Raw genomic sequence first — 26,771 nt, 5'->3', positions numbered from 1 at the left:
AAGATCATATCATAGGGAACATATGTATTAAGTTTCAAGTTTATCATGTTGATTGGACTTCAACTTCATCAAAAACTACCGCGACCAAAAACTTTAACCTGAAGCGGGACAGACGGACGGACGAACGAACGGAGTGACAGACGCACAGATTAGAAAACATAATGCCCATAAATGGGGCATAAAGCCAAAATACTAGCCAGTTTTTGTAAAATCTCTTCTCTTCTTCGTCGTTGCTGTAAATTGTACGAATTGTAGAAAATTATGGCTACAAGTATCATTTCCTGGCTTAGTATAGCCACTTTCAAATAAAGACACGTCGATTGGACTTCCCATTTAAAAAGTAACCACAGTAGTACGTGACTTTCTCAATGTCAAGTATATTTTGAAGGGCAAATGAAAATGAAAAAAAAATTATACTACAATCAAATACTGATTTCGAGATTGATAATAGTATGAGCATTTATTGTGTATTATGCTTTGAAGTGGTAATGAATGGTAGTCAATAATTTGAATCGAATCTTTTACAGTATACCTAGAAATTCGAGCCATTTTCAATCATATGGATACGAATCAGAAACACCTTTCTGTCATTAAAAAGCTTATGGGGTTTTCTCTATTTATTTAAGACAGTTATCTTTATCTATCTATATTTAAACTTCCTATCTGATATCAAAAGCTCAGTGTAAAACCTTAGTTAATTATATATGCTAACGTGACTTGAGAATACAGTATCATTCAATATAGACTGTTTCGATTTGAACAGCCAGAGGCGGATCCAGCCATATTAAAAAGGGGGTTCCCATAACAGGACAAAAGGGGGGGGGGTTCAACTATATTTCCCCATTCAAATGCATTGATCGGCCAAAAAAAGGGGGGTTTGCTAAACTACCAGTGGCAAATATTTCTTGCATATTTGTTCAGGACGAGGACATTCAATAAATAGGTCGACCATGACGAAGAGCAGAAACGAGTGCATGTTGGATATAGGGATTGAAATGTAGACTTATTATAAAATAGAAACGACCCTCACGAACCGATACTGAAATAGTGTGGCACACCACTTACACGATATATAGGATAATGTCCCTATCCCGCCAGGACGTGGCTGCGTATATATACATCCAGCACAACCAGACTGAAATTGCCTGTAATCTATCAAATATTTGTTGGACTTAATTAATATCCATGGTTCAGTCGTTAGAATTTAGAGCATTCGTTTACAAAATATGAGACAGACACATGGATTAGAGTGCATAGCAAATAATATTAGTGTTCTCTATGTATACTGTATGATGGTGGTTTACTGTATGATACCTATACGTGTAACCAAAACATGTTTAATAATAATATTGAATGCTGGTATTCATCCATACATTTCATTTTTAAAAAGCTGAATATTCATAATTTGGAGGTGAAGCTCAACTTTTTTATCAAGTCAGTTAAGCAAAAACTTTGTAATAGTTTTGTAAAATTTTGGAACACAAAAGGAACAGATACACAGAGTAGTAAATTAGATACTTATTTCAAACTTAAAACTTGTTTTTCGAAAGAAATGTACCTTTAAACAATTTTCAATTGAGGGGTGCCATATGTAAATTTAGAATCAGTGCGCATGATCTCAAAATAGAAAGAGACGGGTATAAAACATTATATATAGAAAGAGACAAAAGAAGAAATGTAATGTAAGAAATGTACTCTGAATCTGATTGAAGATGAATAACATTTTATAACTAGTTGTCCAGCATACAAAAATGATAGGGAGATAGTTTTCAAGGAGATAAACTGTATTTGTCCACATTTTATACATCTTTCAAATGAGGCAAAATTTGTTTGGTTATTCACTAATGAAAATTTGTCTGTACTTAAATATTTAGGGAGCTATATTATTACATTTCTTGATGTTAGACGAAATGTTAATTAATGTATGTAATAACAATGATAATTGTAATGATTTTATGGTTCTGATCCTGCCTGGAATTAAATGTATATGATATTTATAGAATGAAGATAATAATGTCTGTCTGAACTATTTTTTTAACGTTTCATTTTAGTTTATAAAAATGTTTTTCTGTTACAAATCATGATGTATTGTTTTATGTGTACATGATATGCTGCCCATCAAGGGCCCTTGATTGGAATAAAAAATATTCTTATTCTTCTTCTTCTTCTTATTCTTATACTAGTGCGAGTATAAACATGAGGAAAAAGAAGGGAAATGAAATATTTTTTAATATGTAATGTTACCTACATATTAATCATTGTTGTCTGACTTACTGATTTTAGTTACATACAAATATATATCATTATGATGACAGTTGAAACAATTATAATCTTTTTATTGTTAAATTTATAACAGGGACATTTATCACTAGCCGAACAAAAGTTTTAATATATAGCTTTACAGGAAGCACATGTTACGAATAGATATTTACTATAAATCAAATTCTTGTTTCCAAAATTGCAATAGGGAACATACTTTATATAATAAATCAAATTGACGAAAATAACTTTTAAATTATTTGTGCAAGTATATCCCATAGGCGGATCCAATGGGGGCGGGGGGGCTGGGAGCCCTTTTGTGGGAAAAATTTGGTTGATTATATAGGGAATCACTGATGCATGACTGGAGTGGGCCCTTACGTCAGTCAGCGGGTCCCCCTTAGGAAAAGTTCTGGATCCGCCACTGATCATTTTCTGATTTGGGATTTTTCGTATATTTAGTTAGGACTTAGTAGTAGGATTTGTAATAAATGTTATCACTACACAGCTTGAATTTAATCTTTTTGTTCAGGCGCTTTGTAATGAGATAGGGCAAATCCACATAGAACACATCATACGGCAAATCCACTTAGAACACATCATAGGGCAAATCCACTTAGAACACATCATAGGGCAAATCCACTTAGAACACATCATGTATCATAGCAAAAAAAAAAAAAACATACAAAAAGCAAAGGAACAGCTCTTTTATTACTGGCCTGCATCTCAAAGTCCAAATTATACTGTTCTTTTGTCATGTGTGTGAAGCGATTTTGTATTATACTATCAATTAAGGATTTTCACAATTAATAAATACTACTTCTAATTCTATAGGGAATAAGTGTTTGATGAATTAACTTAGCAAACCTCAACTGGACTTAGAGAAGTAGGTTGGTATAAGAAAAAGCCTTCTGAGAATAATTATGCACTGACTAGCCCAGAAAAACTGGTTTCGACAGTGACTACCCTTATTTAAATCATACGTTTTCTCTGCAATCGAGGAGCTAAAGCTACTGTATTCGTGATGTGGCTTTATTTTTGTTTAACCTTCATACAGACCATAATATAACTGCGCAGTCTCAGCTTCTATATTCGAAAAGCCTATGAAATTGAGTACCCGATTTTAAATTGTCAAGAAAAAAGGGGTTCTTATATTTAGTCACTGATTTTAAGTCGTAAACAGTTTTACATATAGACCACGTATGTCATTTGAAAAAAAAGAACAAACAATAAACATGAAAATAAATCTTATGTTAAAAAAAATCTTGTTTATCAACATTTTTAACATTTCTAAATTGTTTGACGGGACAAGATAATTATGATGAGTAAATTAATCCTTACATTAACAAAGTAGGTAAAGATGTCAAACTTTAATTTACAATCTTGTCTTCCTTAGAAGTCGTATAACATGTGTAATTTGTTTGTATATACTTGCGTAGTTTAGTTGTAAAATTCAATCATTAAAATAGGTCATTGTCCCAATTTATATGACAGCTATAACGGGAATAAAATGAAAAATATTATGAAGGATTTTGAATAGCTAATTTATTTGGGTACCTAAGCCTTTTATCAATATTGCTTTTTATCAATATTACCAATAATTTATCGTACTTTTATAGATCAAGGGAAATGCTTGCACTTGAATAACGTATGGAATCCGTGTACAGCACGATATATTTACATAAACGGACTCAATGAGGGTTTTTAACGGAATTGATATTCAGCAGGGATAACCCAAAACACTTAAAAATTCAATTTATTTTCAGTTTAAGACAGATATATTGTGTTTTTATTAGTTTTGTGGGTCTTATATTTGAATTAGATGGGGGTTTTAGAATAGAAAATAATTTGAACACATACTGCAGAAAAATTGGCGGAAAAAATACACAATAGAGAAATGTTGGGGGAAAAAATAATAGAGAATTTGGAAAAAAATAATATTAAAGAATAGGGAGAAATAAAACCTCAAAGATATAGAGAAAAAAAATACCTTATAATAAAATAATACAGAAATGAAGGAACCCTATTCGCACTCTCATATAGTCAGACACATTATTCACTTACACGAACACATTACATAATCATACAAATGGCCTCTACAGTTGAAGCATTTTGAACCGATGACCTATTGAATATGAATCATCATCACTTAGCACGGATGACCGAAATAATTTGTCTTGACAATTTCATAACTTATCGTTTATTGCTTGCCCCTTTTGAATTTTCTTCCCCTTTTTTCTACAGTATTTTGCAACAAAAACACCAACACATTCGTATATAAATACTACCATTTTTATTTCAGTTGGGTACATTTCAATGTTAATGTCGTTAAAACATGCCGTAAACTAACATCTGAGTCAATATAAGAACTTTCTACATTATGTATGGGAATGTTACGTATATTGCAATGGTCTTTCCTTACATATAACACGTGTCATGGTATTAACTTTGGAGGATGGACTGCGTATTAAAGAAAAGTTGAGGCTATTTTAATCGTTAGGTATCTTTTGGTTGTTTTTTGTCACCGTTCATTGCTTTGAAGCAACAAAACGTTACTTTTGAATTGTCCGCTAATTTCTCATGTTTCCAATTGAGGTAACTCATGTGCATTTTATTGAAATATTAGAAGCCGTCAACTTTGTTAAAATTAGGATTACCATTTACCTCCTTGGACTTTGTTTTTTTGAATTTGAATACTTCCGCGTTGTAGGGTTGTGAAAGTGCCTTGAAATTTAGCATAATAATAACAAAATAGAGAATGAAGATACGAAGGGGACATTCACAACTCGGAGAAAAAAGGAGATGTTAGGTCCAAAAACAAAGAACGACAAAAAAGACAAATAGCAATCTACAAAACACTTAACAAAAAAATAAAGATTGAGTAACACGAAGCCACCCAATACAGGGGGTATCAGAAGTACTCCGGAAAGGAAAGAAGATCCTACTCCACCAGTTGGTGCTGTCGTGTTGTGCATTACAAGCCAAGTACAATGTTCTAAGTCTCAATGTTGTATTACTGTTGTTTATTCATCCATAATAATACAAAGTGTAGGACCAAACATACTTATTCTTCAGACATTGCTGTCATCATTGTCACAGAAAGTCGGTATTATTTAAAGGTAGCTAGATTATGGTTGTTATATCTGACAATAAGAAATATTTTACCTCTTGTGTAAAATTTTAAAATCCAATAATTTATAGTTTATTCGAATGAGGTGTTTTACATGAATGTTGCTCCTGTGAAGTCGGTAAATTGTTTACGTGACAGTTGGGTGCACGGGGAATTTTGCTAAGTAAGCTCTTGGTTTTTTGGTACTTCAGAATTTCTGCCTCATCTGCAAAGTGTCATTTTCTATTACGTATACTTTTATTACACAATTAACGTTTTCCGTGAGACTGTATATAATTCCTGAGATATTCACATCCTGTCAGTTCTTCTGGGTTGCACCAAGATTTACTATAAAACCAGCATCCATCATCTATCTGGTGCATACGTTTTACATAATCAGTATTTAAAAATAATGTATACAAAGAGCAGTCTATAGTTTGTTTATAAAACACCGAAACCTTACAAATAACCCAGCTGTGTAAAGGAAATAATGGGATACTGTGACTAACTTATTTTTGTGTATATTTATTTCGCATTTAGCACTATCTTACCAATTTCGAGGCGATTTGATTTCGCGCTCCTCTTTAATTGATGTAAATAAAAAAGGAATTCGCGAGAATAAATTGCTCGCCAAAACTATTTGTTTTAGCAGTTGACTGTCATAAAACAGACATTTTCCAATGAAATAATTCAGCGTAGTCATTGTAATTACAGTACAAAACAGAAAGGCTGAACAGAATGTGTACCAAGGTATCAAACAGGTGGGTTGATTAAAAAAGTGTAACGATGCAATAGTAATACAGAGCCCAAACATCAACACGTAAAATAAAACCATGATATTAAGTATGGTTAAAGATCTCGGTAGTCTCATGAATACGTGTGTTCGATTCCTATGCAATCGGGTCATACAAAAAGACTTGGAAATTGGTATTTACTGCTTTTCCGCTGAAAACGATGCATTTTAAAAGAGTAAAGGCAACGACTGGTCATTAGAGTCATATCAATCTACATAGACCTTCCTATAAACAATAACCTCATGAACTATATCACGCAAAAAATTGGATCAGAATTTTGTGTCTTAGAATACAGTGTTCTGCATTGGCTAGAGGTATAGGGGGAGGGTTGAGATCTCACAAACATGTTTAACCCCGCCGCATTTTTGCGCCTGTCCCAAGTCAGGAGCCTCTGGCCTTTGTTAGTCTTGTATTATTTTAACTTTTAGTTTCTCGTGTACAATTTGGAGTTTAGTATGGTGTTCATTATCACTGAACTAGTATATATTTGTTTAGGGGCCAGCTAAAGGACGCCTCCGGGTGCGAGAATTTCTCGTTGCATTGAAGACCTGTTGGTGACCTTCTGCTGTTGTCTGCTCTATGGTCGGGTTGTTGTCTCTTTGACACATTCCCCATTTCCGTTCTCAATTTTATTAAGCATACTACATTAATATGTTGTCGTCCCGATATGCATGTAATATGCATCACTGGACATTTAATACCAAATAATTTATCCATCAATCAAGCCTGGCTCATACCTTTACATTTGTACCAAGTCATACTGATGGAGAGTAAACAATCAAATCTACTCTTAACATTTTATGGTTGGTTTTCTATGTACTTCATAAGAGAACGCAATTATCTAGTTTTTCATATATCACAACTTCCCGTATCAACTTCTCTCGACTAATACCATACTATGGCTTACCTTATATCAATATTTCTGTAATAAATATGGGATATATATTATATACTGAATATATGATATTCTAAATACAGATCATGGAATACCCGGATTGACTAAAAGGAGATGTTATTGCTAAAAATCATAGCTATTATGTGTAATTAATATATTATATGTGGGTGTGATATGAATGTCCATTGATTCTTTGTTAAATATATAAATGAAATTTAACTTTTATAAACTGATGACTTATTTCCGGTTCGAATAAAATGATTTAAAAGTAATGTCATTACGACTTATTGAAATATCACGTCCTATTTAGAAAAAAGAAGCAGACTTATTAGTTTACACACATACCTGAACAGCATATGACATGCACCATGTGTACTAATGGATAATTTTCAACAATGTGTTACGGTTGATCTGGTAACATATACTGATTTGGCCATTCAAATATCTTTTTTTTTTCAAATTTAAAAATACATTTAACCGGTCTTTGTTCATTACAATGACTATAGCTTCACCTCCAATTCAAAAGGGCATGTGTAGTCTGATTTAATTATAGACTAAACATTTTAAAGTTGTAGCAGAAGCAAAATATCCACGGTTTCAAGTTACATTTGTAAAATTTTAGGAGTATTTATTAAATGAAATTCTACGTTCTATTTAACCACTTACCGTATTATATTATATAAAGTATATCTTGTTGGAACAGGGTAGTGTTTAAATTGTACGTCAGTTTTTATTTAAAAAAGATGCAAAGGAAGAAAAAAACTTATACAGTGAGCAATGACCTAGAAAATGTTTACAGCTGATGTTTAAACGATTGCATATTGAACATATGTAAAACTACTTATATATGAGATTTTGACCAAAACCTAAACTTTAGACGCCACATGTCGTTTACTGTGAATACAGCTAGAATTGAGAATGGAAATGGGGAATGTGTCAAAGAGACAACAACAGAAAACAGCTGTTGTATAAATGGTTATAAAATTAAATATTGAAATCTTGAATTTTCCGTCCGGTAGTAAGATCCGTGCTTTGGATGAGGACAGGTCCATAAAACTGTGCGAGATGCTTAAATACGTATCCACAACCGGTCGAGATTTTAACTCTGATACTCTGTGTCGGAACAGATCATTTCCCTATACATGTAAAGAAAACCCGTAGTTAATACTAGCACATAATAGGGGTTCAAGGCTCCTTGTTGAAGACCGTACTTTGGCCTATAATGATTTACTTTTATAAATTGTGACTTAGATGGAGATTTGTCTCATTGGTACTAATACCACATCTTCTTATATCCTATTACCAGACAGCATTGAGCTGTTGATCAATTTTATCTTATTTCTTGTCCAAATTTCCCCATCAGGAATTTGAATTCTATAGCTTCAATTTTTTTTTCTAAAATAGTCCTTCAAAGATTAGATGAGAGAGTAATGCAAATACAAATCAACATTGAATTTTAATATTGTTATTTCACGATGAACCTAATCTTCCAAAAGACCTGAATGGAGCTTTTCTATGATAAATTAAGAAGATGTGCATGGTATGATTACTACTCCCCCCCTCCCCCCCCCCCCCCGAGGGATTACTATCCACCGAACAGGGGTTTTGTAAGGTATTTAATAATAAGTAAAACCCATAAAGTTTAGTAAAGTATAAAAAAATGTAAAAAGAGGGTTCAATCTTAATGATTTTGGACCGGCACATACAAATGTTGCGGGTTTAAAGATGATTCCTGCTTGTTTACATACTAGTATCTGCAAGATAACACGGCAAATGCACAAGACACCAATATAAAACTTTTACCAAAATCGACAAATAGTGAGATTTATAGCGAAAATTATTTTTTAGTGAATCTAACGCTTTGATAATCTACTATGTGTAACATATTGCCTGCTTCTCAGGAAAAGTATTATTTACATGATGCATTAAGTACATTATACTATATACCCTCGTGTGAACTCCTCTACAAGGTTAGAGTTAAATCAGGCGCTTAACGTTATCCATGATTCAGGTATATTCCAGATACATATGAACTCAGACAATACACCGGTGCCCCACATTTACGACGGATCTTGCATTCTACTAAAGACAACACAGACAGCTGTCCAACATTAACGATTCACCATTGAAAGACGCAAGTAAAAAAAACAAGTTTTAGAAGAATTTTTGAACAAAAGTTTAGATTGCATATTTTAAAGCCATGATTTGCTAAAAGGTGTGCTTACAAAATAGGGCCAGTTTCCTTTTTTCACTCGAAGGGTCAAAAAACGAAAATTGGAATTTGAATACTAGTATTAAAATTCAAGAAACTAGAATAATAAAATATTTAGAACTATATGGATAGCTTTGCAGTACTTATAACATTGTTGAAGACAGTTAATAAATGCAGTTTACAGGTTTTCATTTTTTTTTATTGAAGTCAACGGGACTTGGGGAGTAATTACATCTGAAACAACAATCTTCGACAGAGATTTGTTTTCATATTTTTCTTTTGTGCGAAAATTACTCAAAATTTGTCTTCAGGAAATCTTACCAAAATCGGAGTTTTGAGCTGCCGTTAGACACAAAATGGTTACATGTTCAGAAAATACGCTATGTGAAATTATCTGCAAACAATAACATTGAAGCTATCATACTGTGCATTTGAGTACAGATTGGACAGACCTTTGACACTTGCAATGGCGTAAAATTGATCACAGAATGAACCAGTTTTAGGACATAGAGATTACAAAATTACAATGGAAATGTTTGATGACGTGGTCTTCGGGTCAAATATTGTGGTTAGATAATAATTGTTTGCACTAACGATTTATTTTAACCCAGTTTCTGTTCAATCTTTAATTATTGGAAAAAAACTCATAATATTTACGAGTACTGAAACTATCATGTACATATGTTATTTTCAGTATTTGATTTATTCAAAATATCATAATACTTTAAATGTATAGCTTATAGCGAAGAACCTAAGAACTTTTGTTAACCAATTATATATACATTTGCATTGAGTAATATAAATACTGATTGTGTCTGTTAGAAAGTGCACATAATTAGCAATAAAAAAATGCCATGAACTGACCATGCAAGTACTTTTTTTTAGATAGAGTTTAAATCAGTTATATGACAAAATGAAAATAATTCCATATAAATTTCGTGCGTCAGAAGCGCTTTTCTGGGTTGACAATCAACAAGAACACTCAAACCTTAAGAAAATAAATAGAAACGGAAGTAGCAAAACTATTTGTTTAACGTCTTTTGCATTTTTTTAACATTTTTTGCAATAATTCAAATCATGCTCTTAATTTGAAAATGAAAAATAAAAACCCAGATGCGAAAACAAAAAACTATTTTGGGTTTAATGCTGCCGCCCAAGAAAAACAATCCGAAACAAAATACTTCTTATAGCTTTCTTGAAGACTCGTCATAAATGTTATTGAAGTCAGTAGTATTTGTAGGAGATCAGTAACTAAATATACATTTTAGTACATCACGCCTTTGCTGTTGAAATATGAAATATGCTACACAATATATTACATATTCCAATGTCCCCCGTCGATGCACATCATTATCGTCCAAGGGCAATAACTCTAATATTTTTTTCCGTATTAAAATACATTTCCATATAAGAAATGTAGACGTGAGATCGCTTACCATGCAATTTTCCTATAATATTTCCATTTCATTGGGCATGATTTATAGTAAAATTAGCAGACCGACACGGATAAACAAAGGCCCAGGACACTGTGGTCTTAAACTTTTGAAACACATTTCATGATTTCCAGACAAGAAATGTAGGCTTGCGAGCACACTACTATGCGATTTGCGAATTTATAAATTTCAAAATGACATTTAGAAGTATTTAATCAGCACTGAATTTCAAACTCGTCCGAGACATTCTTGATGTTAACCTTTGAACCTAAAATCTTTAAACTGTCAAAAAATGTAGGTTTGAAAGTGCTAGCATTACAGATTTCCATACAACTTACATTCTCAAGTGGCAAAACTCCTTTAAAATTATATACCCCAAGGGTGACTGGGGTATAGAAATATGGTCACTTGGTCTTCTCCCGACCGGCAGGTAAAACGCTTGTTGAAGTGGGGCGTCCGTTTGGCTGTGCGGGATGTATCAAGTTCGCAGTCACATCCGGTCAGAAGGGGGCGTTAAATCCGATGCCTCGTGTAAAGAGAGTGCCACGCTCTTTGCACGTTAAGAACCCTTGCAACAACTCTTTAAGGGGTCCGTAGGTGGCCTGTTGCAAGGCAAAATTTCTGTCCCTATCCAATATACCCTCATTTTCCAGTGGCAGTCCAAATTTCCCCGACCATCATCCTAGATGGCCTCTATTACAACAACCTACTTATTGTATTTATTGTGAACTTGTTCTCGTCCTGAATATGCATGAAATATTTGCCACTGGACGTTAAGCAATCAACAATCAATCAATCAATCAATTTAAAATTATATAGTAAATCGGCACTGATTTTCGAAATTGTCCTGAACATTAATAATCAAATCAAATCAAATCAAACTTGGTATTGCCATATAAACCAATTTATACGATTTGTGACAAAATAATATAAATTTCTGAGATAAATTTCATAAAAAATAGGGCAAGAATTGTAAGTGTAACGGTGCTTACAAGATAGAATAGATTTCTATGCGCGGCGGAAGACATCAATGGGAAGAAGGAAATGTTTTAAATTGTTACAGAAATTCTTAAATCCTGTTAATCAGTGTTCTCCACATCCTAAACACAAGAATAATGTGTTTTTGAAACGATAATAAGAGAGGAAATGTTTTCTGTTACACATGATAAGAAATATGCAAGGTTAAACTCTTGTAAAAATGTTCTATATTTAAATTGTATACGTTGGATTATTATTGTCATGACAGAAAATACACTCTATATCTAAGTATGACAGTGACAACATCGGTGTAATAAATTAAATGCAAGATAATATTTAAATCATGATTTATCTTAAATATCATTGGTATAAATACAAATGCAGTACATTTACTTAATGAACTACTATAGTAACTATGGAAAATTCATCTTTCTGTTAATTCGACAGTTTTATATTGAAAATTTCGTACTTTTGGCGCCAAATTTAGACACAAAAACAAAACGTTAATAACAAGTTCAAGATGGTGATTAAAATAAGATATAAGTGTAAACTACATGAGTTTGTATTTCAGAGGTAAGAGGTTAAACCAAAGAAATGTGTTAAATTTCATGTTTGTTTTGTAAGAATTGTAGACGTTGACCTTTAATCCAAAGCTCTCTCTCTTTTTTTCTTTTTAGTATCTTAAATTTTGAAAATGTTTTTACGGAAAAGCGGTATTAATAGACAGTCGAATAAATTAAGATTATATCCGTTTTATCACCTGCTTATTTTCTGTAAATGTCTTCGAATCATTCTTTAATTAAAATCTTTTCTCTGACTTCTTTTCGCTAAAAAAAATAACACACTGCACATACATGACATATAACCTTAAATACTTACGTCAACACGTGAATACCAAACTCGGTTCCGAGATGTGTAACTAATTTTTAACCTTGAAGAGCTGTATTGATGTCTTGAAACTAATGTGTATGTTATTGATTCAGCCTCACGTAGCAGATCGATCAATACTCCACTACTGATTAATCACATCTTTGTATTAGTACGTTTAACTGTTGATGCAAATAATCTTATATATCACTGCACGTATGCACTTTTATTTAGTTCTGATTATTGATAACTGATGTATAATAAATAAGCATAGGTATACATGAAAATATAACTGCATAAAAAAATCAAATTATGACCATTATGTTCTAAGTTATACAATTATACTTATATATATATACGCATCAGGTTTTCATTATTGCACTTGATACCGTGTGAAAATGAAAATAAATTGCATGCATGCACAATGCGGAAGAAATTGTTGATCGTGCTTAAATTTGATAAAATAGTTTGGCAAATTATTGGTAATATATCCGGTATTAAAATTCCTATGAAGTAATATCTTTTAATGTCTTTTGCTTGATTACACAAAAAAGCACAGTGTAAACGCTAAAGTACATCTATACGATCAAATTAAAACTTCCTTTTTTGTTACGTAAGACGCACTTTTTAATGGCTGGATGCTGTATTTATTCATAGCACGAAATCACTACATCTAATCTAACAATGGTGTGCTTCGTGTCAAAGATATGTGACATTCAACGCGGATCCCACTTTAAGTCGAAGCCGGTTCAGTCACGTGCAGCAAAACGAAATAAATAACAATGTATATGTAAAGTTATGACATAAATGCATGAATCTAGCATTATGAAACATTCACTATGAATATGATGAAATGGAGAATGGAAATGGGGAATGTATCAAAAAGACAACCACCAGTCCAAAGCGCAGAAAACAGTCAAAGGCCACCAATGAGTCTTCAACACAACGATAACATCCCGCACCCGGAGGCGGGCTTCAGCTGACCCTTCTGTGTATACGTATATGTCCTTTCTTTTGAAAAAAAACATGTTCAGTCTTCTTATTCTCACACATCTTTGTGTTAGGCACTTTCAAAACCAGAAGTTGGACACTTAAATATATGTACTAAAACAAAATTAAGTCAATGTATAAACTGTACACAATCCATTTTCTTCAGAATTCCATATGTTGTACATGCAATGAAGTTGAATCCGATGTTTCTCTTCTTGTGCAAATTTTGTCATAATAGTTTTAGGCCCCGCAGCAATATGCCGAGAAGCATACTCCTCATGCAGTTATTGAGTTATAACTTTAATTTTGTAAGATGGTTTCTTCACATAGTGTAGGTATGAATATATCAACAAGATTTTTTTTTTCAAATATTTTCAAATTGCCAGATATTTTGGACTTAGTCTTGTGTGGAACTATACTCATGTATATGATGACACAGCCCGGGGGTTGGGGTTTGGGGGGGGGGGGTTGCATCGTCCATATCTAGTCTCAACTATTTGTAAAGTAAACCAATTTAGACACTTTGGTAAATATGCATATCTGTCATCGTCTATAGAAAAGGGGGGTACTTTGAATGATCTTTTACAGTTACACTTACATTCACCGAAATACATATGACATACGCTTGACCAGAATATTTTTTTCATATTTTAATTTAGGTGTTCCATATATTGAACTTATGATCAGTTGCTAACGTTTACTATTTATTTAATTGTTAACAGATTTTCTAAATTAGAACAAGTGGGCGTTTTTTATTTACACGAGTGAAAATTCATTTTATTGACAATCATATATGGGCTTTGGTTTTTGACCAAATTAGTAATATACAAAGTTGTATATCAATATTTTGAAAATTTAAATCATTAAATAGCGTTCATATATGAAGGGTATATCATAACTCTTATTTCTAGTTTCCAATGACAAATCAATGACACACATATAAAATTAGCTGTTTACATGGTGTCGGATAAGAAGAGGGGAGAGTACTCTACAAACATATTAAAAACTACTAGACTATTCTAAGTATAGAATGACATCTTAGCAAACCTTTTTCATAAATGTTAGATATAATCTGAGACAGTTATAGTAGTCTCGTATGAGAATTTAAAAGATTCAGATGTATATCAACTTATTAAAAATATAAAACTAAATAAAATTATCTTGAAAATAAAATAAAAAAGCTACTTGTTAGAAATGATTTTTCAAAAGCTTCTTCATAAAGAATAAAGGGAAAAGTTGTATCGTTTCCTAGTTATTTAAAAAAAGAAGAAGAAGACACAATCACTTGTTCTCTCTGTATTTTATTTCTTTCGTATAAAAATGATTACGGCGAAACACTTAGACAATTGTCTGATGATACATCGCTGTATTTTCCATCTCCCGCATTGTATATTTAGAATTAGAAATTAATTATAATTGAAATAGACAGAGGCTCATTTCCTTTAACTCCAATAAAACGAAAACAATAATTTAATCAAACACCTATCATATATAACTATCTTGTTTTCCTTTTGATAGAAGATCAATTATATTTAACACATCAAGTAAAGTCATCAACACTTAAAATGTACATGTAGGTAATATTTACAGAAACCTTTTTCAGGATGTGAAGTTGAACGAACACAGAAAAAAAATTACTAAAAGTATTATTACCAAACATTTATATTTTGTTTTCAGGAAATGATAGTTTAAGATGAACAGATAGAATACAGAAAAATAAACTGCAAAAGAGAGGCGAAAAATACCAGCGGGAAATCCAAACTCATAAGTCGAAAATAAACTGACAACGCCATGGCTAACAAAGAAAAAGACCAACTGACAGATAATCATACACAAACATACAAAGAAATCTAAAGACTGAACAACACGAACCCCACCAAATCTCAGGTGCTCCGGAAGGGTTGTAGATCCTGCAAATAGTATATATTTGATCTATCTTCGAGTTATATTCGAAATGTTTGCTCTTCTATTCAAACAAATTGAATAACAAATTGAATAACAACTCGAAATAAGCTGTTTATCTTTTTAGTTATTTAGCAACCGACTGGAAACCTTTACATAGTATAGAAGATGCCGAAGAAAACATAAAATTAATGTTATATTAAAGAAACAATGGTCTTGCACAACATTTTTATACTATCTTGATGATGGCACAGATTACCAATATATATACACACTATAAATATGTTGTGTACAAGTTGTAATGTTGTACAAATCATTGTACAAATTATAATTTGTACAGATTTTTTGTACATGTTATCAATGTTTTATGAACCGCTCAACACAAATGGATAATACAAGCACACAGCCTTTTGTTTTGTATATTTCTGTGCTATTTCCACAATAACACTATACAGTCGTATACTGAGCATTGATACAAGAACACAAAAAGACTTTTTATAGATAAGATTTTGGTACAGGGAGAAAAATAAAGTTAAAATTTAAGCCATTCAGGTATCCTCATTTCAAGTTTTAAGACAATGAGAATAGCATTTAATGTTAAGTTGAAGAATATACGTTTGAATTAAAGACATTAAACTGATACATTTTAAAAGATAAACTTGTATTACTTGTTACAAGAAGGTAGGTGTAAAAATACTTATAACTTGTACAAAAACCCAGTACAAACTATAATTTGTACCAACTTACATCTTGTACAAAGCATACATAATAAAATTGAGAATGGAAATGGGGAATGTGTCAAAGAGACAACAACACGACCATAGAAAAAACAACAACAGAAGGTCACCAACAGGTCTTCAATGTAGCGAGACATTCCCGCACCCGGAGGCGTCTCTCAGCTGGCCCCTAAACAAATATATACTAGTTCAGGGATAATGAACGCCATACTAATTTCCAAATTGTACACAAGAAACTAAAATTAAAATAATACAAGACTAACAAAGGCCAGAGGCTCCTGACTTGGGAGAGGCGCAAACATGCGACGGGGTTAAACATCTTTATGAGACCGCAACCCTCCCCCTATACTTCTAGCCAATGTAGAAAAGTAAACGCATAACAATACGCACATTTAAAATTCAGTTCAAGAGAAGTCCGAGTCTGATGTCAGAAGATGTAACCAAAGAAAATAAACAAAATGCCAATAGTACATAAATAACATCAGACTACTAGCAGTTACAGAGTAACTGACATGCCAGCTCCAGACTTCAATTTAACTGACTGAAAGCTTATGAGTTCATTATATGAATATCAAGCACAATCCTTCCCGTTAGGGGTTTAGTATCATACCATCATAACATAAGTAGTCATCCCTGTTAGACTAGACCACTTTTTCCCCATAGACCCAATGTTAAAGCCGCCATTTTGTTTGTAGGAGGGAATTTTCGACAAGGGTCAAGTGGTCATTTTTTTTTATTAGTAATATAATTAAGGAAATGTTATGTTTTCTTAATTAATAATTAATTATGACAATTAATAATATAATTAAGTATATTAATTAATTTCCCATTAACATGTAGCGTCAACATTGGTCAAATGGTCATATTGATTGATTATAGTTTAAGACCATGGTTGTTTGGTCAGTTAAATGGCGTATCAGAATTTTAAGTGATGGTTTAATCGACCAAACATACACATACATGACATTGTCAGTACAATGAAATAAAATAATTTAATTAAGTTCATCAAATTTTTCCAATTGATTAGAGACTTTTCTTTTTGAATTTTCCTCGGTGTTCAGTATTTTGTTTTTGATGGTTAGTAATAATAGATGATTAAAGATGATTGCATTTGTTAAATACGTTAAATCTAAATAGTAAAAAAAGAGATTATGGCTTGTATATATTATCTTAAAGATTTGAAGATAAAGATAAATGTGTTTCGTTTTGTGCTTTCATTGTTGTTTGAATATGTTTTCGGTATATGTTATACATATTCAGTAAATAAATAAACAAAATAGCAAACAGTTTGTTTAAATCACATTTTAATTAAAAGCAATGACATTCATCTCTAAAAGATTAAGAAGCTACAAAATCTAGTATCCATACGGTTTTGTAATGAACTTTTCAGTGATAACTCTTTTGTCAAATACAATTTTATAATCTTTACTCTCTTTACATGTTATGATTCTACTGTTCTGTTTGTCTCTTATAATCTTGTTCTCGTCCCAAACAGTTATTTTGTCACCTTGAATGCCATTAGTAACCATTTCACGCACTGTTTCAAAGTTAATACTTAAAGCATTTTTATAGTTTAACGTTATACCCCGCACTTTACAAATTGTTTGATTTCCTCTTTCATCAGGTTTATGCAACTTGTATGCGTAGTTTTTTGGACCACCGGTTACAAAATGTGTAATCTTGTTCTCGGGAACCTCATCTGTAAGATCTCCGAGGTAGTCCCCTAAAGATGGCTCCCATTCACCTTCCTTCACAGTGAAAACAATAGAATCGGTATCAGCGTAGAGTACCCGCTGTCCTAGTTGTTCCAAATAACTGTATAATTTGAGTCTAGCTTGAGAAGTTGTATATGCCGCCAACACGACGTTAGTTCTTCCTGATGACTCAACAAACTCCGCTTTATTCCTCCAACGCATTTCCACCATTTCATCTGTGACAAAGTTCACACCTGTAACTTCTTGTTGATCACTGGTCAGCATATCGAAATATATAGAAGGCTCGGATACATAATCGACCTGTGGTAAATTTGTCCGCTGTCCAAACTTACCCCAAAAACTATTTAGCATTAATTTTGCCAGTGCGCGTAACCCAGGATTTTTTTCTATCTTATTGTAGTCGAGTAAAATGCCTTCTTTCTCATAGTAGTCCTGAATGTATTGTTGCCTATGTTCCTTAGTTATACACCAACTAGGCCACCCACTTGCCTCTTGCTTCATCTTCAGAAAAGTATTTATGTACTCTGTGAAAATGCCTCCTGTTTTTGAAATGGGATCATATTGCTCAACTTCATCGAAATGCCAGACTTCATATATTGTACTTAGTATATATCCCTTATTTACTGCCATCTTTAGCTCATCTGTCACCCATGTTCCGGTAAAGGATCTTTCTTCATTACCATGATGGCAGGTTGTTTGCTGTTTTGTCTCAGTACATGTTCTACACAAGGAGAACATCAGTTTGTTGTTAATTTTAGCGGGTAACACTGGAATATGTAGGCCTCTAGGTGGATAAACTTTGCATTTGATTAGTCCTTCATACATCGTTAGATCATCAAAATTCTCTGTTACTATTTTAGGATGCCCTATTACAACTTTGCCCGTTTTGTTTATGTACGGGTAAAGCGAGGTTACATCGTAGTATTTGATAGATTCGTCAAAGGACGACTCGTGATATAAATTAAAGGCTTCTGTCCTCCCTCCTGCAAAGGCATCTCTTGGCTCTAATGGAGTAACAATATCCAAGGAGTCAATGAACTTTTTAATGTTTTCATCTTCCCTGATATGTTTGTCAAACTCACATTCCCAAATGCATGTATATGTGTAGCCCTGCTTTTCAATGTGGGTCTTCTTTACCATTGTTTGATGATACAAATCCTCCATTGATAACTTATTGACAGTGTTGATGGTATGTTGTGTGTAACAGGTTGGACATCCATGCCAAAAACACCCATGATATTCCAATACTATCTTTTCACCTTCGCTGTTCTCATAAAACCCATCTACTCTGTATTGGTCAATTATCTTCTCACTACCGTTTCGAGCGTGTTGAATATCCACCCCCTTTGTTTGTGATATATATTTAATCCATTGTATGGCTTTTACAGAGTGTTTCTCTTCAGGGCGATATCCTTGTGCTGGTATGATGCCTATAGTATCAGTACGTAAGAATTTAGTGCGAAACACCAAATTACATGCCGAAGCTATAGTAATACAAGTTTCAAACGGATCAATACCTCCATCTCCAGTAGCTGATTTAGTCATACACATAAACAATTCTCGAAACCTTAAACAACATCGTCTTAATATATCTACATCAGATCGGCAGTATTTCAAAAGTTCCTTTTGGAAATCAAACATGACTTTCGCGTTAGTTTCATACCATTCAAGAAAGTTTCCTCTGTCCTCTGATTTCATTGTGTCTGGGTTATAGAACTTGACATCCGGCAGCTGATTAAGAACTCTGATCTGGTTTTCTTTTCTGTTATACAGATGTGGAAAGTATCCTTTCTGTAGTTCTTTGATACCAAACATTTTAGGCAGTTTTGAAAGCGCCATGGGTAAAAAATTAAGTGAGTCAATCATACGTATGTTGCATGATGGGACTTCAATAGACATGTTTTTTGCTCCACTCGGAACAATCTTTGGGAGAACACCGTTCTGGTACAGGTATTGTAGAATGGGAAAAGAATCATATCCTTTGAAATTGTGACAGATCACTGTGGCTCCATTATTTTCTCCAGAAAAAAGCCATTGACAAAAATCATATGTCGTATTCATTCTTCTGAAAATAAGTTCATTCTTTCCACAATTTTCACATACACTAAGTGGTGTCAGTTCCTCTTTTAAACACTCTAAGCATACTTGTTGTACAACGCATAGGTTTGGTTTGTGTTCATAAGTTCCACATTTAGTTTTTTTACAATTCTTGCATTTCGAGGTGTCTCGTTCTGGTTTAAACCCGTCCTCACATTCAACTAAATCGTCTTGAGTGCATTCGAAATCAAAGAAAATATAAACTTGGTTTTTGGTGTCATCCTCATCTACAGTGTCCATATCGTCATTTAGAGTGTTTTCTGTAAATTTGTCACCTTCAACCGGCAACATGAAACAGAGATGTCCAACTTCGTAGAAATCTTTACAAGTCTTGCAATATATCTCACCACATATATGTTCTTTTTTGTGCATTTTCTTATTAATAGTTTGACTGCAAATCTTGCATCTAATGTATGATTTGCATGTAGAGTTTCCTTTCCTGGTAGTCTGTGCATGTAGTCTATAGCATTCTTCACCATTGAAATGACGGTTACAGTCGTTACAGTATATCCAGTCGTCATCTTTTTTTTCGTGAATTTTATGGCATGATGTACAGATGTTATTGCAACGATGTTCCTCTTTGTGCTGGTATCCCTTTTTGCATGTGTGACAATAATAACTACGGGATAAGAAAGCAGGCATACTAGTAATCACATCAAAGTGTTCATCGTGAAAATACAAATAAATCTTTTTTTCTGCCTCTGGTCCTTGGAATATGATTCCATTGAAGTGTTCCTTTGAAACAACGTGTATTTGATATTCTGGCATCACTGCTTGAAACTTTTTGATTTCTTCAATTCCACATTTATGCAGAGGAACATGTGCAAGAGTATGTAAATCAGTTGCTAGATGTTCTTGAATTTTTCTACCTTGACGAATACTGTTCCATTTTTCATGTTTGTCTAGGTTTGCTTTTGCGGTAACTAATGCCCTGGCACAACATAGATCATCTCTATTTCTTATGGTAAGAATACATTGCTTAGTTTTCATAAATCGCTCAAGATCAACGTATTTTCCGTGATTTCTTGTTCCGCCAACAGGGAGTTCAACGTGTGTCATCTCTATTTCAAGTGAATCATCCAATACAAATTGTTCATACGACTGCAATACCCTCTCTATTTCACGTAGTAATGTTTCAACGGACAATTGAGATACTTTCATAAACGGTATTGTTATAGGAAAGTCCAACTCAGGACATTGAATTGACAATCGAATAAGATCTGTTGATTGCATAAACTCTGTTATGTTATTGATAATAGATCCAAACAAAAGTCGTAAAGTTTTCAAAATCTGTGGTAAATCCTGCACTTCTAATTCTTTGAATGATACTTTGTAACGAGTCGTTGTGGTATTGAATTTAGGTATAGGCTGAGTTGACAGTACACGTAGGTCATAAAACTGTTCCGGATTGTCTTTCCTTGTGATGTGTCGCTTTAAGACTGGGTTTTCATCATTCGTGGCTTTTCTTTTTAATCCTCCTCCTGTCTGGGTATGTTTTTCTTCTGTGTGACGTTGTAGATTATCAATTCTTGAAAACAATAGACCGCATGTTTTACATTGGAATAAAGACCCATCCCGATGTCGCAGCATGTGACGATCCAGATTATCCCTTCGGCCAAACGTTTTCTGACAAATTGTACATGGAAAAGTATCCTTATGTCCAAATTGTCGACGATGATTGATTAACATCCCAACTTTAGAAAATGATGCACCACATTGTTGACATTCAAATCTATTAGGCATCCTTCTTTCCTTGTTGTTTAAATGTAAATGAATGGATTCTGAAAAAACAAATTATCTTAAATAGTAGTATATTTACCCATAATGCCGTATTATCAAATATAAATATATAAATTGAAACACTGGATAGATATATCAGTATACAGCTGCCTTCGTGAGAGAACAGATGGACGATAAAACGTGTCCCGTATGTAAACTTCAATTTTCTAGAAAAGACGTTATGATTCGACATCATAGAAACAAACATGGAATCACTGAACCATATCCGCAGACCAGTCATAAAGACCCGCCGCCGCCGCCGCAGAGGGAAGGAACATTACCGCCGCCGCCGCCGCCGCCGCAGAGGGAAGGAACATCACTTCCACCGCCGCCGCCGCCGCCGCAAAGGGGGGACCAGCAGCTACCGCGTAATGAGGATATGCCGCCGCCGCCGCGTGATGAAGATACACCGCCGCCTCGGAAGGAGGAAACAGAACACTTTGTTTTTAAACATCCATTCACGATGACGGTGAGCGGACCAACATCATGTGGCAAAACATTTTTTGTGAAACAACTTCTTCAAAATTTAAGATTGATTCAGCCCACTATTCACAGAATACTATGGCTATACAGACGTTGGCAACCACTCTACGACGAAATACAAAAGACGGTTAGACCATATGTTGAATTTATACAAGGAATACCAGTTGATTTAGAGAAGGATAGTTATATAGACCCAAGTGTAAGAAATATGATAATTTTGGACGATTTAATGTCAACATCAGCAAAAGATCCTAGAATCACAGACTTGTTTACGGAAGGTAGCCATCATAGAAATCTATCAGTTGTAGTATTAAATCAAAATCTTTACTTCAGTAAAGATCCTACACAGAGAAGAAATTGTCACTACTTGGTATTATTTAACAACCCTGTCGATAAACAGATAATGACTTTAGGCAGACAAATGTATCCTGGAAAAGGACCATACTTTTTAGAAAAATTTGAAGAATCAACTAGTCAACCATTTGGCTATCTTCTTCTGGATTTAAAACCAACGACACCCGAAACGAACCGACTGCTTGGAAACGTTTTACAGCAACAATCAGCAAAGACCAAAAAAGTCATTCCTACTTCAAATGATATAAGAACAGTCCAACATTCACCCGTTCCTTATTCTTACGAAGACGGTCCTGGTGAACAGACGTATGAAAAAATGCCCTCCTGTGACGATTGTGGAGTAGTGCTTGACAGCATGCACGATTTACAAAGACATATCAAACATTGGTGTCCAGAAAACGAATATTTGAAAAGGAAAAGAGACAACGAAGACCTAGGAAATGAAAGTCCTTCAAAAAAATCAACCTCAGAATGGATTAAATATGATAGTGTTTCAGACGATGGTAGTGAAGATGTTAATATGGACGATAATGAAGGATATAAAAGCCTATTACATGAAGCCATTGATACAGCGAAAGATACTTGGGATACAAAATATGACAAGTACGTGAAAGAAGGTATGAATGAGGAAGATGCAATTCAACGAAGCAATGAAAAAATAAGCCATATTGTTCAACGTCAATTTTTTAAACGCTATACTGAATTGTTGAAACTGATTGTTCCCCTAGATGAAAGCAAAGTGCACTCTGACATTGTACAACAAATTCAGGATATTGCTGAAAACGATACAGATTACGAAACTCAAATTCGGCGAATTCTCATGAAAAAGCGACATCAATTTGATGAATTATTTGATGATGATTACTTTGAAATAAATACTTACACTGAGGATAATGACGATGAGGATGATGAAGAGGACACTGACGAAGATATACAAGAGGAAGACTAGTCCTTTATAACGTACTGTAGAACACGCGTTTCATTATATCCATTTTGATATTTGTGTTGACAACATGTCTGCATGGGAGAAATATCTAAAGGAAATTTACTTCATTCCGTCAAATCCTGCCAGTTTTTCTGGACCAGACAAACTTTATAATTATGTACAAAAAGAAGGGAAGTACAAAATTAGTAAATATAAGATACGAAAATGGTTACAAAGCCAAGAACCATACAGTTTACAACGACCATTAAGGAGACCACAGAATAGAACGGAAATTGTTGTTGCTGGCATAGATGACCAATGGTCTGCTGACCTTATGGATATGGTGAAGTTTTCAAAATACAACAAAGAATATAAATACGTATTGGTAGTCATCGATGTGTTTTCAAAGTATTTATGGTTACGAAAACTTAAAGATAAAAAAGGCGAGTCCGTGGCAACTGCATTTCAAGACATATTTAAAACAGGAAGAGTTCCAAATAGAATAAGAACGGATATGGGACAGGAGTTCAAGGCAAAGAGAGTTCAGACAGTTTTTAAAAAGGAAGAGATTAATCATTTTTATGCGTTGAATGAGGTCAAAGCATCAGTGTCCGAGCGTGTTATAAAAACAATAAAAGCGAAAATATATCGCTACTTTTCGTACAATCAGTCTTACAGATACATAGACAAGCTTCAAAGCTTTGCAGATGGATACAACCACACTATTCATAGCACTATCGACATGGCACCCATAGAAGTAAAAAAAGAAAATGCTGAAACGGTCCGCTTATCGAAATATTTTTCAAGACCACATTCTGGAAAGTTAAAGAAAATTTACCACTTCAGGTTTAAAGTTGGCGATCGGGTTAGACTTACATATTTGAGAAATATTTTTTCTCGGGAATATGACGAAAAATGGACCGGTGAGGTATTCACGATATCCGGACGATTCTGGAGAAGCATGACACCGTTATATCGCATCAAAGATTACCATGGAGATGAAATTTCTGGATCCTACTACCAATCTGAACTCCAACAAATAAACGTCAAAAACAATTCCTTGTGGAAAATTGAGAAAGTGTTAAAAACAAAAGGAAGAGGACCCTATAAACAATATTATATCAAATGGTTAAACTGGCCAACCAAGTTTAATTCATGGGTGAAAGCCAGTGATGTTAAAGACTTTTAATCTAATTGTTTTCTTTTATAATTGTATTACAAATAAAAAATACCAAATTCACAGTGTATATTATTTTTTTTTTGTACCAAACTTTTTTTTTATTGATAGTAAATGTATTTTTTCGAAAATATTAACTAATAATCATAAAACAGATAAATATACATGAAAATCTAAACATTTCTGATGCCCTTTACGAGAAACGTTCAGAAGATTTCACGCTGACTCCTAAAAGGGCGGAGTCTCCCCTCGATAAACGAGACCATGCATGTGTAGGATCGGATGAATAGTCAGACTCATAACAGTGGACAGGTCATGTCAAGCACCAAACATCCGCTATTGGCTAAATGACCTCAACTAGAGCCTCATTCACATACATGCACGTGGAAATCTACTCTAGATGTTCATGTATATTAACCTTGAAATATAATTATTACTTATTAAAATACGTATGTTCATAAATTAAATTAAGAATTTAATAACCTTTAAGAATCACCCTTATATCAACAGAGGTGGCGTGTTGATATCTATTCCAAGGCAATTGCGAGCATAAAGGACCACACTCTCTGCCATTGGAACGGAGTTACTCTTTTTGATGCGTTTTGTTATTTGATTTTGCCATGTGATTATGGACTTTCCCAATTGATCTTCCTCTAAGTTCAGTAATTTTGTGATTTTACTTTTTTCTAGTTAAAGAAAATTAGTTTATCTCCATATATCAGAATATTTTACGGTGTTTAAATACTTACAACTATTTTCAGTTCGAAATGACGTGGTGGTTCCTTGGAACTTTAACTCAAGAGACATGAACTCACCTGAGTTTTGTCGTATTTATAGTGGTTCGTGGACCAGTTCACCAATAGGGAAAACAACTCTGATGTTCACAAATTAAAAACCCATTTAAATACGGAATTACATAACAAACAATATTAATTATGACATTTTATTACACTTATGTAGAAAACAATCACGAAAAAATCGTTTTAACACAGATCTTAATAAAAAAAATCAACATTCATATCCTCCTTAATCCCCCTTAAATTGGACTGATCCATTTTCCCCTAAATTTTACCTGTTCAGTTAAATATGTCCGCCATGTTGATAAGTCGTGTTTTTATTGCTGCTACCAGAAAATCACATTTTAACATGATTAAAATTGATGGATGTGCCCAAATTATCGGATAACGTTAAATATTTATTCATGGAATTGATTAGCGTTAATAATTATCATTTATTTCACATGGATTAATTTAAGTGACCAGTTATTATCGTAACGGGGGATCTCTCTGTAAAAACAACAACAAATCGTGTCGGTTTTGGTCAGGTCTACCGATTTCTTTTATTAATACTTCTTTATAAATTACATTATACGGTGTTTTGTGTGTGTGTGTGTGTGTGTGTGTGTGTGTGAGGGTCTATTGTGTGTATTTTCTTTGTTTATTAAGTCTTAATTAAAAAAAAAAGATACATTGCGAGAATCGGTCTGAAATTTGTTTATCTATGTACGTATTGATATAAACCGGTATAATCCAGTTATTGATAGCGTCAGTTTAACATGGTCAAAATGTAAACATGACCCAAGTTATCACTTTTTGATTATATTCATTTGAAACAAATGTCTCTAATTTACAACAATCGATATCACCCGACTTTCACAAACAAAACAAAAACAAAAAAAACAAAAAATAAATAAACGTTCACTGTCAATAAAAATAACATTTACACAAACATCTATTTATACTCATGTAAACATTGAATGTACGGTTCACTTAGTAGGTCATATAAAATACGGCAAAGTTGAAGAAAATATTTTGGAATACGCTGTACATGTTTTGAAATACAAAGGATGACATACTGTTTATTCTTTAACTGGTCATCAACAACAAAAAAGAAAAGTTTTGTCTGGATTAATTAATTGGGTCAAACCCTATTTACCCGAGTAGAAATTAATCAATTTAATATGAATTAGACTTTGTCATCACGAAATATTTGATTAAAAATTAATCATTATACTTAATTACATTATTAATTGTCATAATTAATTATAAATTAAGACATAATTAAT

At 33.3% G+C, this 26,771-nt stretch overlaps 2 protein-coding genes across 5 annotated transcripts in view; both read right to left on the bottom strand.

The window, feature by feature from the left end:
- The window catches only part of LOC143079403 (carbonic anhydrase 2-like), a 41,764-nt gene that overhangs the window by 13,200 nt on the left and 1,793 nt on the right, over positions 1-26,771 (bottom strand). The window contains exons 1-2 of one of the 4 annotated variants that reach the window (XM_076254723.1): positions 7,403-7,482; positions 7,070-7,084 (exon numbers count right to left, since the gene is read on the bottom strand). The exons of 1 other annotated variant lie outside the window; for it this stretch is intronic. The gene's annotated coding sequence lies outside the window, so the exon portion shown is untranslated. Of the gene's footprint in view, positions 1-7,069; positions 7,085-7,402; positions 7,515-12,559; positions 12,742-26,771 lie in introns of those variants that run through there. 2 more of the 4 variants (XM_076254722.1, XM_076254724.1) reach the window with 2 other exon arrangements.
- On the bottom strand, positions 17,532-25,560 carry LOC143078574 (uncharacterized). Its single transcript, XM_076253432.1, has 2 exons — positions 25,456-25,560; positions 17,532-21,769 (listed from the first exon to the last, which is right to left on the bottom strand). Exon 2 carries the CDS (start codon positions 21,729-21,731, stop codon positions 17,532-17,534), a length of 4,200 nt encoding a protein of 1,399 aa, XP_076109547.1. The 5' UTR covers positions 21,732-21,769; positions 25,456-25,560.

This window comes from Mytilus galloprovincialis, chromosome 6, assembly GCF_965363235.1.
Source record: "Mytilus galloprovincialis chromosome 6, xbMytGall1.hap1.1, whole genome shotgun sequence".
Classification (NCBI taxonomy): domain Eukaryota; kingdom Metazoa; phylum Mollusca; class Bivalvia; order Mytilida; family Mytilidae; genus Mytilus; species Mytilus galloprovincialis.
Note: the sequence above shows the minus strand (reverse complement) of the source record. Positions and strands in the feature narration are given on the sequence as shown.

What these genes read in the sequence shown, in the direction of transcription:
- LOC143078574 (XM_076253432.1), bottom strand. Translation starts at nt 21,731, where the DNA reads ATGCCTAATAGATTTGAATGTCAACAATGTGGTGCATCATTTTCTAAA.